We start from the raw sequence: 16616 nt of genomic DNA, 5'->3' as shown, positions 1-16616 counted from the left end.
ATATAGATGGCGCTGTACAAATTTGCCTTCGTTTAACCTTCTAAATTCGAGGATAGCAGACATATGCATCTTTTATCTTTGTTCTTGGGTATAAATAATGACACCCAGGCGCAGGCGCGTCTTCCAGCCATTATTATTTTTGATCAAAATAAGCAGTATAGGTATCAACCGGATTCTAAATAAATATTTTTATTTAATAATTTTAGTTGTATATCTATTGTAAAGTAAAATATTGAAAAATATTAAGTTCGGCCCATGCGGATGTATGTGTGCGACAAGTCTTTGCTGTCTGTCTTTTGTCATGACAATTCCGTAGATATGTTAAGTCTGCTCCTCTTAAAGTATTAAATGTCTGTGAAGCATATCAATCAATCTCTGTGCGATCTAATTCAATCTCTGTGCGATCTAATTGCAATCAGTCAGCGCCAGAAGCTGGCTGCCGTCTTAAAGAGGTACTTGTTTAAAATGTAGTTGAAATATGTGTCCCAAACATACAAGTGAAGTTAAATACCTCAGTAGCGGTAGACTTTGTGATATTCAACACTTGAATAAGAGACACGTCCTCTACGAGTGACCCCTGTATAGTCGTGAGCTTGTGCAATAAATTGGCTTCGAGCTCCTTCAGTCTGCGACGGTTACTCGTCACGTCTGTAATCAGCTGGGTTCGCTCAGACTCCAGCTCAGCCTTCTCCGTCAATATAACACGACCTAGCAGCTGATCTTCCAAACCTACAAAAAAAAACTGCTATAAAATAGTAACTTACAGCGACTCGTAAACTAACAACTATCCGATAATTAGGAAGTAAGTAATTACGATATAATATTACCTTGCATGGTGACAGTAAAATCTATAATGGAAGTTCGAGCTGAAATTTCAGGCGTATACGCTGGGTTAGGCAGTTTTGTGGTTATATAAATTCTATGTCCTGCCGTCACGTCGACTTCTTTATCTCCAAGTCTTACCTATAATGTAAATAAAATTGCATAAGTAGGTACCTAATAAGGTACTTATTAGGTGAACGTAATGAAAGTACTAACTTTGTAAGACGAACCGATCTTGATGTAGTTCTTTTCCAAGATATTGTCCAACGCCGGATCTAATTCTTCCTGGACGTCTTCGATCAACATTGGTCTGCCCAGGGACACGCAGTCTTCTACGTGATTCCTTGAAAATAAATGCTTCGTGAATGATGACGAGTATTTGAGGGTGGAAGTGGATATTTCAGCAGTCAAAGATTAGTAGGTAGCCAATTTTTCACTCGATTGTGTGAAAGTTAGTAAAAACAGACCAAGCAAAGGGAATATTTGAAGTTGCAAAGTAACAGCGTTCACCTGAAATATTTGTGATTGAGAGTAGTAACGATGAGATCGTTTGCCTTTTCCATGTTCTTGATCCAATTCTTCCCTTGAATCTGGGGGTCGATGAGAAGTGGGAAACGTGCAGCCTTTGTTACAATGATACCATTCTGAATCGACAAATCGTCAGTTGGCAAGCCGCACAGGTTCCAATCGCCGATCTAACAAACGAGATTAAAATATCGTTACCGTTTCTGATATATGCACACTGCACATCATATGAATATCACAGCTAAAATATGTTAGTCTAAGGTAACAACCGTGGCAGTGTCAGTCAGCGATTCAGTGATGTTGAGATTCATTGACACTGGTATCTTCCTTTTTAACAGCTCATTAAGCCAAGTGCTTAACAACAAGTTGCGGAATTCTTGGTTAAATGGACCAGAGTAGGATAAAAATCTGAAACAGTAATAGATATTTGAAATCGTTTTAAGATTCCAGATTATATATATATATAATGCCGAATAGTTCTCATCAAAATGAAGCCGGTCACTTATAAATAAAAAATAATAATAATAAGTAAGTACGCATAAAAAAAAAAAATATTGTACCTATTGCTATTACAACCTATATTTAATAACATTTTATTTGTTGATTACTCCTAAACCAAAATATAAACGAGACACGAAACTTTTGGAAATGATTTACAGGGCCAGTACTGCTTCCATCAAACTCCTTTCTCCAGGACGTACCTTCAGAATAGAAAAAGGCACGAAGCAGGACGATTCCCTTTCCCCAAATCTATTCACTTGCACATTGGAATAGATGTTTAGAAGGCTATTCTTATATATATATATATTAGATATTAAAGTTTGCTTGACTGACACATCGTCCTCTTTGCTTCCACAGCAGCAGAGCTTGAGTTAATGCTTTAACAACTGAGCACGGCAAACCTTGAGGTCAGGCTTCAAATGAACAAGACCAAAGCGCAGATCATGACCAATAGCACGAAGTGTACGGTTGAAGTTGATGAGCGGGTACTATAGTATGTAGATGAGTATATTTACTTGGATGAGATCGTTTCATTTTCGAACAGGCAGGACGAAGGAGATTGATGGGCGCTTGGAAAGCGCCTGGAAATATATGACTGTGAAACCCAAGCTGTATCTTGCCCGTTCTAAATACAGTGCCCAAATTTGGTCACTCACCGAGTCCAGACTCAAGGTTTACAATAAGGTGACGAGCATATTGGGCCTTCAACGGATAGACCGAGTGCGAAATTCAGCCGTATGTAAGCCATGTAAGCCGTATGAGCCAGGAGCTGTGAGCCAAGATTGTGACTCAGTGGATAACCTCAGGATGAATATCGGAAACGATGTCCTAGTCCCCGAAAAAGATGGCGCGACGATCTTTATCCCTACCGGGCAGATTACTATTTTTTTGAAGTAAGAAGTATTTATTAGATATTAGGCACTTTTATATGGAACCTAGTCTTGGTTGACAAAAAACGACCCATAAGAATCTCACTTTAATGTTCACTATTTTTAGAATAATTAGTTGCAGGATCAGTTACTTACCCAACGAGTAATAATATATCTCCAACTAGTCTCTCGATTTCTGATTTGAAGAGGGCGGACTGTTCGGTCCATCGGATCCTCTCACCACTTAGACCGTTGATCAGGGCGGTGGCGGCGTCCATTTTTGATTGGCATTTAGCTGCGTCGTCTAGTACAGCTTGCTTTAGCGACATAGCCTCGTCAAATTGTGCTTGCACGTGTGCCAACTCGCGCTGAAAAGGTATTTATCTATACTTATAATAAATCTGTAGAGAGGTCAATTCTGTACATTAAATATTTTTTCAAAATAACTATCAGGGGGTGATAAGTGATCGATACTGATGCCAAAAATGCAATCAGTAAAATTTTTGTCTGTCTGTCTGTCTGTCTGTCTGTCTGTATGTTCCTTATAGAAACAAAAACTACTGGACGGATTTTAATGAAACTTGGTACAATTATTCTTCACACTCCTGGACAGGTCATAGTATACTTTTCATCACGCTACAATCAATAGGAGCAGAGTAGTGAAGGGAAATCCTTTTGTATGAAAAATCTAAACCACTCAAGTTAGACGTTTGAAATTTGGCATGCAGGTACCTTAGATAACGTAGAGGTGCACTAAGAAAGGAATTCCCGAAATTCCCACGGGAACGGGAATTAGCGGAAAAATATTTTTGTATGAAAAATCTAAACCATTCAAGTTAGATGTTTGAAATTTGTCATGCAGGTACCTTAGATACCGTAGAGGTGTACTAAGAAAGGAATTCCCGAAATTCCCACGGGAACGGTAATTAGCGGGAAAATCCTTTTGTATGAAAAATCTAAACCACTCAAGTTAGACGTTTGAAATTTGGCATGCAGGTACCATAGGTACCGTAGAGGTGCACTAAGAAAGGAATTCCCAAAATTCTCACGGGAACGGGAATTAGCGGGAAATACCTTTTGTATGAAAAATCTAAACCACTCAAGTTAGACATTTGAAATTTAGCATGCAGATACCTTAGGTACCGTGGAGGTGCACTAAGAAAGGAATTCCCGAAATTCTCACGAGAACGGGAATTAGCGGGAAAATCCTTTTGTATGAAAAATCTAAACCACTCAAGTTAGACGTTTGAAATTTGTCATGCAGGTACCTTAGGTACCGTGGAGGTGCACTAAGAAAGGAATTCCCGAAATTCCCACGGGAACGGGAATTAACGGGAAAATCCTTTTGTATGAAAAAATCTCAACCATTCAAGTAAGATGTTTAAAATTTGGCACGCAGGTACCAAGGAATTCCCGAAATTCCCACGGGAACGGGAATTAGCGGGAAAATCCTTTTGTATGAAAAATCTAAACCACTCAAGTTAGACGTTTGAAATTTGGCATGCAGGTACCTTAGTTAACTTAAACCTTAGTTGCAACAGGATATTGCAAAATTCCCACGGAAACGGGAGTTAGCGGGAAAAAAACATTTGTATGAAAAAATCGAAACCGCGTAAGATAGATGTTTTCAATTCAATTCAATTAAATTATTTATTGCATTCCATGTAGTACAATGGGGTGTTACATAGGCATAGGAACTAAAACATGGACCCTGTAGGGCACAGCAACGTTGAAGGGAAGAGAGGAAGTGTGTATTAAAATTAAAACTCAATGAACAATCAATTAAAAAAAAATCAATTCAATCAATTGATTCAATCTAGCATGCATGCATACCTTAGTAAATATAAAGTTTATTTTTGGCTGTATTTTGAAAAATGGGAGTTATTGGGAAAAAAATTGTATGAAAAAATCTAAACTGCATAAGTTAGATGCTTGAAATTTGATATGCACTCCCACACACACAAAGATCTCTCTCTTATATAACACGCCACGCGGACGAAGTCGCGGGCAAAAGCTAGTACAAAATATTTTTGAAGTGCGGTGTGCATAGGTCTTAAGTTTTATGGCTGTCATAAAAGGCAGTGAAGATGTGAGAAGGAAGATTTACCTCTTTAGCTTCCAATTGCGCTTCGGCGGCGTCGAGTTCCTTCTTGGCTGCCTGATATTTGCCCTGCATCACAGCTAGGTTAGCCTTCAACGGCAGCACATCTTTGTTGACGGAGTAGAACTGAGCCATAGCGATAGTCCAGGATATTAAACCGGCTACATTGCCACAAGCGACCTTAGCTGCTTCGAACGTATACTGACTGTTGATAAAATAAAGCCACTTTTACAACAACAACCTAGACAAAAGTATTTTTTGGTAATAAGACTCATGATCTAAATTCGAAATTTAAGTAAATCCTTATTCGGTTCAATTAAAATTCAAAAGTTTATCTGTATTGGTTCTTGGACAAGTTTAGATAAGTAATTTTCTTTTAATTAGTAGGTATACCTATAGTCTTTCGCGCTTAAGGTATACCTACATTCAACAACGGTTAAGAAAAAAATACTACTTACCTAAAGTTAAAATAAGGTTGAAGTAAATCTACCATTTCTGCATTGATTTCGTCTTTTGGATAAAACTTCAAGTTGTTCAGAAATTTTGAGTCCGCCATAACCTTCGAGAAAATAAAAAATATTAATATGTTTAAGTTGTACAATGAAGGTTACTAAATGCTTATTAATTGTAAAATTTTGCCATTATCTGTCACCTACTTTTAAGGATTCGCCCCAGGATGCTATTAAGAAATTCTTTTCAGGATCAGGTTTCACAGATTCGATTTTCTTCCTGAACAGTAAAATTACGCAATCCATAATAAGTGTGATGAGGAATGGCGGTTTGCCCAATTTTCGTACAGTCGCAATATCAGCAGCGTTAATTGTCTGAAATAGTAAAAAGTTCTAGTCAATTCTTGATGAATGTCACTTGGTATTTAGGTGTCTCAAAGTAAAATTCAACCATAATTTCAATAAATATAAGTGATTTTAACCAATTGTTGTGAATTTTTACAGACCTTTTACTTCAATATTTTACCAAAATATTAAAAAATCTGACCTTTACAACCCAAAAATGCAAAAAAAAAATGTTTACCTAATGGTAGTAAGGGAAGTTTTTTAAATAACACAAGGGCGTAAGGGTTAGTAACTTTCTTATTATGCTAGTTAAGTAATTCTATTTTTAAGTGGTAGACAAGAAAATTCTAAGAATTTTGGTAAGTATTTAACATCTTTCAATACGTTTAAAATTACAAAAGTTATGAGACTTTAAGTATCAAGAAATTATTTTTGTTTCTCCTGAAAACCGGTCATTTGTCCCTTACGTCAATTGAAATTTCCAGCGACGATAGGGTAGTTTCCAACTAGTCAAATTAGTTACACTTTTTACTAAACGTCAAAACACGAAATTAGTTAAAACTACTAGGTACGGAATTTGTATCAAAAAGCAACCTACTTATAAAATTTTTCTTCATTAAAATTCATAAATAAGTTAAATAGAAAAAGGAAAAGGTTTTTTGTTACCTTTAGATCTGTCTTTATTTAGTAACCAGAATTTCATAATTTATCTTTCACCTAGGTAGGAAAGTACCCAATTGTGTGTGTGTGGGAACACGTGTACCAAATTTGATTTAGGTACGTTTGTCCACGCATTTCCCAGAAACTACAACTACTAATCAATACCAGCATGTTCCACGATTGTTTAAAAAAAAATACGCTTTATTTGATGATTTATTTTATTCGAGATTCCATGTCGCACGCTGAACTGCGTTCTCCTAACGCTAAAAATCTTTGGTGGAATTGTAACAAATGTAAGAGGTATGGTAAGCATTCTGAAAGATCTCCTTCATTACGATAATAATAATACTAACATCATTGCAGCCTATACTAAATATCCCCCTGATTCGAACTTTAGACTAGAAGCACTCGACTTGGCGATTCTAAATAACATAATCTTACGCATATTTTCTGTAGAAGTACTACAGGAGTTACAATCCGAGCACCGATCTGTTATATCTTAAAACAGGCTTCCGTTTATACGTCCCTGATAAACCACCATCCCCGTCCCGTATACTTAGAGAGTCTCCAAGTAGAAAACAGATCATGTGAAGTCAGTAAGTATTGTATGAATTTTCAAAACAGGTCCTGGAGATGAAAGACCATCGTTGGAAGCTGTCTACCGACCTGCGTGATCAGGTAACGGAGAAAAACTCAGCTGCGCATGTAACTGCTGTGCTTTTAGTGTGACGCACTTCATACAGTTTCCTGTAAGTATAACAAGTTGACATGCGCAGCTTTTGCTGTGCCAAAGTCTTTAGTAGGTAACAACGCCACTGACTATTTAAAAAAACATCTTTTTCCTAAACAAAAGGTCCGTGCCAATAATTGGTGGTGGGACTCGTAAATCTCATAATTGAGATATGAGAATGCTGCTTGGAAAAATGAAGGAGAAAGATTGAATTGTAGGATTGGATTGTTAGGGTATGCAGGGATACGTCACCACACCATGCGTGGTGCGGCGGCGGTGCACTATACTACGCGTGACAACAATGCGACTTTTGAAATAGCGTGCGATTATAAAAAAATAGCCTTTCTATGAAGTATGGAACGTACCTAGATCTTAGTAAGTACTATTATTTATTAGTGGTTAGGCAAAGAATAAATAATAGTACAACATATAGAAGGGAAACTCTCCGCTACGCACTGATCCCCGAATTACGTAACCCCTTATGTAACCAAAACGTACGTCAGACAAGGACGCACACATAGTTGCATGTATAGGAAAATTAAAAATTAATCTGTGTATTGTTTATGTTATAACAAGAGAGTGTTGGTACCAGCAGGGCAGCCTCGGCGGCTTCGAGAGCCGGCTTGGCGTCTGCGAGCTTCTCCTCGGCGATGGCGGTCTCGGCCGCAATCACGCTCACGAGCTGCACGGCGCGCTCCTTCACTTCCAGCACGCCTGCCTTTACCACTTCGGCGGCCGCAGCTGACTCTGCTACTGCCGCTAGCACCTGTACACAATCATGTATCAAAATATTTTATATGCAAATTTTTCATTACTACTTCTTCGACACAAATGATCCTGGTAAAATATATCATATAGGATTCCTACCTATATGTCATAAAGAAATAAGTAGGTAGGTACACCTGACCTCTTCCGCGTTGGCGGTTGCCACTTTAATTTCTTGTTCCTTAACTTCCAACTCTTTCTTCAGGACGTCTACACTCGCAGCAGCTTCCACGAGCTTGTCTAAACCAGTAGTCATTCTGAAATGATACAATGAAAAGTATAAAATATAATTTATTTGAGCTAGCTAGTACGTATTATTTGCACCCTTAAGATTCGCGGTAAAAAGCGAATATTATTTTGATAAACTACTTCATGGGCCCGAGATATAAAAACCACAAATAATAATAATTTAACAATTAACCTTTTAGCCATCTCTGCAATACCTAAATGTTTTTCCTTATAAAGGGTTTTATAGCCATCAAGGAAGCAGAGATACGATTTAGGGGTGACATGAGCTTGTCTCCTAAACCGATCGTAGTAAGTCGTGCAAGCACTAGCCACGTTGTCTTGGACTGATCCCATGATTTCTATAAGCTGAGTTTTAGTTTCTGGAGAACAGATCACCTGCAACATGTTTCATCATTAGTGTTAGATACCTGCATGAAATACTCTTTCTAGGATTTGTTTTCTATTGCTTTGATGTCATAGAGACAGAGTTACAGACCTGAAGAAATATTTATTAACAAAAAAAATAACCCAAGTAACAAATAATTTGCCATTTTTTATAACAGCGATACCTATACCTACTGAAATAGATAAATTACATTACATTATTTATTTTTATTTGTTTTATTACATTTAGTTCGGTCAACAAAGGCCTCATAAGGGGGTGTACTTCGTGGGACCTAAGATTTTTTTTCAGGAATGTGAGGTTTAGAGCAACACGGACCTCCGCAGACCAGAGTGGAGTAGCCATGGCGTTAGTTGTCTTTACAACATTTTCGGCTTTTTATCGTGGGGCGGGAAGGTGTGACACGTCACATTGTGGTTGTACCAATTGTCGATACTATCGATAGATTCAAAAAATCGTTCAGGGAAATCAGGCTTAAAATACGGAAGGTAAGATAATAAAGATAGTTATAAAAATGGCTAAAATGGAGTGGAGGAAATATTATTGATGAAATGATAGGTAAAATTAACTAAGTTAGTAATTGTTATTGCCATAAGTAATTGTTAGTAAGATTTGGGATCTCAAATTTTTGACTTGTATTAAAACGAGCTTGTCTATTGCGAGGTTTTTTTTTAAAAAAAATCACATTGGTGGCGCTTTCGTGGTTTTACTATAAGGCAACGATATGTAGGCCCCATTATCTTTAACATTTCTATCGAGAACTATCTACAAACCGGTAAATCACTAACATTCGATGAAAGTGACCACTATGATGTCCATGACAACTAGAAAACAATCGCTCATAGTTGCTTAACTTATCCGCATAATGTAAGTATGAAGCATGTTGGTCAGCAAATCCGTAACCTTCCCTATTCCCTCACATTGACAGGACTAATTAGTAAGTATACTATCAAAAGGGAAAAGTAAAGACCGTGAACTCTGCCAGGAAATGTTGAGCTACTTCTATTAGAGCTTGTCGTGGCCACTTCTGGAACCAATCAATTGTAGAACCAGATATAAGTCCAGGGAATTTCAATGCTCGACTTCTGAACTTTTCTCCAACCTGAAAGTAAATCACAATGCTAAATATTCGAATCGCTGGAACTGGACTCGCTCTTCGAGAGGGTGCCGTACTAGTATACTGAGGTGGAACTGAACCGAAGAGGGTAGATAAATAACGCAGCGCAACATGTTGTTATAAAATACTACCTCTCCGTAGACTTTTAACCCCACGGTAAATAGATATGCTAAATATTACTTTTATTACCTAGGTATTACAATTTGACATAATATCTAAAGTAAGTACATTTATTTATTTAATGGATCACTTACAGCTATGCACATTATAACATTTAGTTAAGTTAATGTGTAAGCCAATCACAAGAGAATACAACATTCATCATAAAAATACAACATCTACTCTGTTGAGACTAACTTCCCAGCAGCTAAAATCTCACTATTTATAACAGTAATATATCATAATTTACTGCACCAGTTGGTACAAAAAACGAATAAACTATACTAATATTATTAATTTTTAATGGAAATAGTGTCTTGTCAGCTTGCTCTTGAGAGCTCTCACTGCGAATCGAAAAAATCTACAACAGATGTCAGTTGATAGGATACCATCTCATTTTGCATTTTACGAATGTCAACACTTTGGCAGAGGGCAACCCCTGCGTGCTCCTTTCCTTTCCCAATAGAAATATTCAATAAAGCAGTTTATGAGTTAAGTAACTAAAATAACTTGTTAAAAAGAAGGGTTTGGCTGATCCCTTATCACCATAAGGTTCATCATATCCATCTTTGGACTTCGTATCAACAGTGGCTGCAAGTTGTCTTTGATTACTTGTGGCTCTGCCCACCCCATTAGGGATTACGGGCGTGAGTTTATGTATGTATGTATGTTGACTAATCCGTCAACGCACAGCCACGTGAAAATTGCACTAAGGTTCCTTCAGTGACGAAAATGCACTAAGAAAGGAAGGATTTTTGGAAATTAATTCCCTAAAGTAGTCCACGCGTTAAAAGCCACGGGTGGAAAACTAACTTATAAAACAAAATGGCTCGAAAAAATGTCCAAAGGTTTTTTCTCAGCATTACATTGTTTGAATATTTTTTGTGATATTTGGTGAAACGAGTGCGTCCAGTAGTTGTCATCTCCAATAGGGTTGAGACTACGAATAAATAATTTATCCGTAGGGTTGAGAGAATAGTTTGTATTATTGAATTTAGGTGAAATTATTTCTGTGCTTCACACGAGGTTTGTTATTAAATCACTCGAGTTTAAACTCTGCATTCGCACGCAAAGCATAACCTTCCTCTCTTGTTAAATAAGTATTATCGCATGTAAAAGATATAACAGTAGCCACCATAACAGAGAGCACAATAGGCGCCTTTATTTCTTAGCTAGCGATGTCTGATATCAGGTACGTATATCTAATAATATTATTTGTATGTATGCGTTGCTCTTAAAACATGATCTTACCGGGGAGAAACATAGCACTACGTGCAAATTTGCTCTAGAGCGCATAATGAAATATTCGTAAAGTACATCCGGTACGGGTATTCTTCTAGGAGCATATTTATGCATTATTGGCGTTAACTCATTCATAATTTCATCTGAAATGTGATTAGGTACCATTTAAAAACTTCCCATTAGGTAATAAGTGGTTACAACAATATATTTGTATTTAGGTACAGACATACGATTTCTGGTCACTGAGCTTGCTCTTTACCAAAATTACCTTTACCTGTATACAAGCAATAAAAATAACATTATTTACCCATCTCTTCCTTGGGGAAGAGATTAGCGATCTCGCCCGAGCTTAATATGTTGTTCAGAAACTCCAGAAACTGCTCATCTTTGATATCATTGTCCGTAAATATGAATGAGATACCCTGTCCTTGAAGACCCGCCACACGATATAGGATTTTTATATCATCCATAAAGTTGTTCACATTGTATGATCTATGGTATAAATCGTGTTATACAGGTGGTCCAAAGGTTCACGTTCAAAATAAAAAAAATATAATTCAGCGATTATTTGCGGTGTAGGACCCATTTTTATGGCCCAATTTGTATTTTGTCGCTATTTCTTTCTTAATTTTCTTTCATTTTACTTCATACTAACTCATAAGAAAATGGACTACTAGTTCAAATTATAAAAATAGGCAAATCAAAGTAGAAAAAAACTTATTGGAGTATTAAAACTTCACCGAAGAATGATAAACACACGAAGTTGTCATGGACCCTGAAAGTAGGTATTTCTGATAAAAACTGCACCATGTGCTGACGGTGCATCCAGTGTGGGAAAGGTAATAATGACGGAAAGTAGGTAAGGGCTATTTCATCAGCTGTGTATTATACATTGCGATTTGAGTAGTTCTCAGGAGACAAATGTAATACCCGTTATCTACGTTTTCCTTCCGGATAAAAGAACACAAACATACATTACATTATTGCAATTCATAAAAAGCCAAATACCTAATTTAAAACTAGACTATAAAAATGCCATGATCAAGCGTCGAAAATCTGAAGAGGAAAACCAAATCTCTAAAATTTGAAATGTACAGAATAGTGTCGCTTTGCAAACTTTTGCCTCTATTACCTAAAGAAAATATTTTGGATTGTTGGAATTATATAATGGATGAGATGGAAAACACCAATGTATAAGAAAATATGAACTTATCCAAAAAATATATGATCAGAAATTGGTTATCAAAAATATTATTGAAAGGATGTAAACACAAATTATTTGGAATCGTGGCATTTTGTACTGAATGGTGAAGTTGGTAAGAAAAAAGCAACATACTTACACCAATTGTTCAATATTTTAATTCATATCTAAAGGTGCATCCAAGTCAAAAACAATTTGAATTTGAATAAAAGAGAATGTCTAGTTTGAACGCGACCGGTTTATACATAATACCCAAATGCAATTAGTGAATGAGAATATAAGCGTTGGTCATTTTAGGGAAAAGTTGCGTGGGCGATAGGTCCCCAAGAAAGTTATTTCATGGTAAAGTTGTGGTAAAGTAAAAGACTTATTAAGAAAGAGATAGTGACAAAATAATGATTTCTGAAGTAAGGTAGAAAATCTTGAAATGGGTCTTATCTTCTCATCATCATAATTTAAGAGCCACGCTCTTATACCGTAAATAATCGCTGAACATACATGGCGGTGTTTCTGGTAGCCAATAGGCCCCCCTAATTATTTTTTTCATTTTGAATGTGAACATCTGGACCACCCATATTGGTGAATTTTTTATTAGTGATTTCTGGCATGATGCCTAGAGCTGTTAATTACGATTTTTATGCCAATATTATAGTGTTGTAGGCTTGTAGCACATCCCGGACACGTCATACAAACAACCTCGTTTTACATAGACACTAGACATTGACATTACAAGGACGCGCAACTGTGTGTGTGACGTCTGAGGGCTGCCAATTACAATATCTAATGGTCATTACTTAGGTACTTAGGTGGGTAGTACTACTTACGAAATATGCTTTCATGATAATCAGTTAATATTTATTTATTTAAGTGCCACACAAACCACAAACAAGAAATTATGAACAATAAAAGTTCACAATAATTAATTATTTACTTTTGGTCCATTTTTCTAATCCGGGATTTTGGGATTATCTAAAGTTAATCTCGGGATCCCGGGATCGAATCCTCTATCGAATCCTCAGGTTCAATTTTATTGCAAATAATTAGCATGCTTTGATGAACAATCACCATGAAAAAATTATATTTACAAGCGCCGCGCAGGCGAGCCAACGCGGGCAATTTCTATGAGATCAAATATTCGAATTAAACTAAACGAAAATACTATGTTCGAGGGGGGTGAGGTAAACCTAGTTCAGACGCTGGTGGCGAGCGGAGAGTTGTCGTTGCGTAGTAAGTAGGTACATTACACGCGTTCTGATTCTGATTTCCGTGTCTATACGTATTTATTCCTTATTCTATGATCAACAAGAATATTATAACAAAAGGCTATAAAATGATCCATAAACGTACCTAGTCAGTGTAATTTGATAGAATCGGAAATTAGCTATGAACGACGCTAGTTTCGTCAAACTTTGTTTGCCAGATCCACCGACGCCCACGAGTAAGGCGTTACCTCTAAAACATATATAGGAAGTACTGTAAATAACGCGCGTGAAAAAGGCATTTTTTACTATTGATAAAATTGTACAAACCTTGGCGTGTTGATAATTCGCGAAATAATGAACAGATGCACCATGGCGTCAAGGAAAAACACTAAGTCCAAGTGTGCTCCTCTGACAGCTTCGTTGAACTGGTCTTGGAACTGACCAAGTTTCATTAGTACAAAGTCCCATCTGAAAAACAGGAAATACCTATTATAGATATATATGTATAGCCACCGAGCCAGCCAATCATTAGTCAATAAAAAAATATTGACTAATGATTGATTTAAGTCTATTTGAAAAATAAATATCCACAGCGGTAAAAACTATTATGTATTCCTTCTTCAGAAATTCTTTTAAGATGCAAAATAAATGAAAGTGATAAGAAAACAGAATGGACAACTATTGCACATAAACATGTAGAAGAATATAACGAAACACGAGTTTGCTCAGAAATACCTTTTGGAAGGAGAAATTGTGATCTTCTGCTACTTGCATTAAAAAAGGTGTACATAAGAAGATCTGAATAGCGATAGAAAACTAGCTTTTGAGAACACAATAAAATCTCACAATTATAATAAAAAAATCTTCGACAAACATAGGAAAGAAAAATGGGAATCGACTAAATAGGAAGAAAATGGATTAATTAAGAATTGGACCGTATAAAGTTCTGAAGAAGATCTCCAATTAAACATCGCAGTAGATCCTCTATGAATCAAAACTACCATAAAATTATTAAATTATCTCCAGTGGTGTCTAGTAAATGAACTCGCAATTGTTCTCTTGTACACTAACCCTCATCATATTTACTAGAAGCATAAACTATTCAAACTTAATTAAAGAAATGAAAAAAAAATGTCAGCAATTTAAATCTAGCATTTAATATAGAGACCTAATATTAGCTAATCAAAATCATATCATTAATAAACAAATAACAGGTGATATTATAGCCTTTATATAACATCGTAGTAACTTACGAAGGTAGCTCTTCATATATCTTAGGTGCGTCAGTACTGAAATCTTCATCTTCGTCGCCAGTGGGATCAATCGGCTCCCGGAGAAAATTAACAAAGTACGTTTCCGTCTCTGGGAACTCACTTACTGCATCTGGTAATTCAGCGGCAGCGGTTTTCCAGAAGTTTGCCGTGAACCAATCCTTGTCTTCGTATTCCGTGAATCTAAAGAAATATAAAAAACTGAGCTGTTTAAAAACTGAATATTTAAATCGCTTACATTTAAAGCGATTTAAATATTTATTTTATTTGAAAAGGAAAGAAGGAACAAAGATTTATTAATATGTTGGACACCACAGTACAGACTTAATGGAAATCACAAAGAAAAACAAATAACAACAACAATAACTTCAACTTTATGGTTGTATGGCAACAACAACAAAAAAAACAGATATTGAGTGCATCAATATAAACATGTAACACGGCGTACTGCCGCAGCATAGGCCACGGCGCTGGTAAGTATTAGTGATTGATACGTTAAAAGCATCTTACATTTTAAATTATAAGTTGGTAAGTATGTCTATGCATGAGAAATATGTTTACTAACCTGTCAGATATTACTCTTAGACACTCATGGAACCACAATTTGATTGCTGTCTTAACCGAAGGCAGTTCTTCTTTGTGGATGAATAAAATTCCTTCCCAAATGCGAGACAAGTCTCGCAAATTGAACACGTAGTGGAATTTGGCTGGCGTCGGTAACATTTTCACCTGTCCAAGATGGATTCGTTTAAAAGTTTATAAAACGAAATAGAAGACAGGTTGGAAGGGCCAAGGGGACGCGCCACGCGCGCTATACAAGTACTTATGAATAAATAAATGGATTGCATTCCAGTACTCTAGTACTACTTAAAAAGTCCAAAATACCGTTGAGTACATAGCCAAAACCCTACCACGCAGCTCCACTGTTAGTTGGTGAAAAAAGAAACCTAATCAGTAAAAACAATAACTAGATTTAGGATGTACAAGTCAATCTAGTGACTTTGCCAAAACAATAATTGAACCTCTGTGTTTGTGACTATCTTTTTGTGAGTGAGGTATTATTGTCTATATTACTTCGCTTAATTTCTATAAGACTATTTTGTTATTTAAGTACTTACGCATGTCCCGAGACTTCATTTTTTACTCACAAATCAAATACAAATCGGTGTGGGTTAGATGATATTAAGTGGAGAATATATACCTTAGTTTGCTGCCAAATAATACGAGTTACAGATACAAGTCTAGGCATGAATTCAACAATTTTCTTGTCAAAACGTGATTTGCAGAAATATCCAGCGCTAATAGTTTCTAAAATAATAAATAAAATCAGTGAGCTTCATAAGATAATGGTGCTAATTCCTGTAAACGCCATCCAATTTAAAAAAATTATGGAACACAAGCATAAAATTTATGGAACACACGTCAAATTTAAGCACAAATCTAAATCAACTGTCTAAAAAAATTACATTGGCCAATAACCCGACAGAATTGTTGACAGCATACGTCAAACAGTTTGCATACCAGCGAGATACCCTTTTGATTCACCCGGGATATTCATTCATTTACTTATTCTTCCTAAAATTAAGAGCTGTCAACCATCCGTTCCTTTCCTTTTCGGCGAATAAGAAAATTACAGGTATAACTTAAATTAAAATTAGGAGGTGTCTGCAGGAATCGGGGCCATTATTATAAATTCTAAATAAGTAGGTATAATTAAAATATATACCAAATATTTTATCCATAGAAACATCGCTTGGTAAAGTGCAGTTAAAAGTATTGAACTGTCTCTTAAGACGAGGCGGAATATCATTTCGTCCACCGCCTGTAATGAAAAATGGTAATAGTAAATATTATGCACGATTAACTATAATAAACAACAAACAAAAAATATGGCTACCAACCAGGATGGATCATGGCTCCGAACATTTGTATATCAGCAACAATAATAAATTCTCCAGGCTTTTCTAATGAATAAAAACCGCCGCACTCCATCATTTGCCGCACAATTTCATTCGTTACCTAAAAA

General features: G+C 36.3%; 1 protein-coding gene across 1 annotated transcript in view; it reads right to left on the bottom strand.

The window, feature by feature from the left end:
• LOC126380710 (dynein axonemal heavy chain 8) overlaps positions 1 to 16616 on the bottom strand; it is a 73836-nt gene that overhangs the window by 10501 nt on the left and 46719 nt on the right. The window contains exons 54-75 of the mRNA XM_050030305.1: positions 16492 to 16609; positions 16317 to 16412; positions 15792 to 15898; positions 15156 to 15319; positions 14573 to 14773; positions 13647 to 13787; positions 13465 to 13569; positions 11224 to 11408; positions 10926 to 11059; positions 9369 to 9500; positions 8189 to 8391; positions 7910 to 8024; positions 7592 to 7768; positions 5475 to 5642; positions 5277 to 5377; positions 4825 to 5023; positions 2874 to 3085; positions 1617 to 1755; positions 1333 to 1517; positions 1039 to 1165; positions 828 to 963; positions 512 to 729 (exon numbers count right to left, since the gene is read on the bottom strand). Coding sequence (XP_049886262.1) covers positions 512 to 729; positions 828 to 963; positions 1039 to 1165; positions 1333 to 1517; positions 1617 to 1755; positions 2874 to 3085; positions 4825 to 5023; positions 5277 to 5377; positions 5475 to 5642; positions 7592 to 7768; positions 7910 to 8024; positions 8189 to 8391; positions 9369 to 9500; positions 10926 to 11059; positions 11224 to 11408; positions 13465 to 13569; positions 13647 to 13787; positions 14573 to 14773; positions 15156 to 15319; positions 15792 to 15898; positions 16317 to 16412; positions 16492 to 16609 — 3363 coding nt within the window. The remainder of the gene's footprint in view (positions 1 to 511; positions 730 to 827; positions 964 to 1038; positions 1166 to 1332; positions 1518 to 1616; positions 1756 to 2873; positions 3086 to 4824; positions 5024 to 5276; positions 5378 to 5474; positions 5643 to 7591; positions 7769 to 7909; positions 8025 to 8188; positions 8392 to 9368; positions 9501 to 10925; positions 11060 to 11223; positions 11409 to 13464; positions 13570 to 13646; positions 13788 to 14572; positions 14774 to 15155; positions 15320 to 15791; positions 15899 to 16316; positions 16413 to 16491; positions 16610 to 16616) is intronic.

Source organism: Pectinophora gossypiella, chromosome Z (assembly GCF_024362695.1).
Source record: "Pectinophora gossypiella chromosome Z, ilPecGoss1.1, whole genome shotgun sequence".
Lineage (NCBI taxonomy): Eukaryota > Metazoa > Arthropoda > Insecta > Lepidoptera > Gelechiidae > Pectinophora > Pectinophora gossypiella.
Note: the sequence above shows the minus strand (reverse complement) of the source record. Positions and strands in the feature narration are given on the sequence as shown.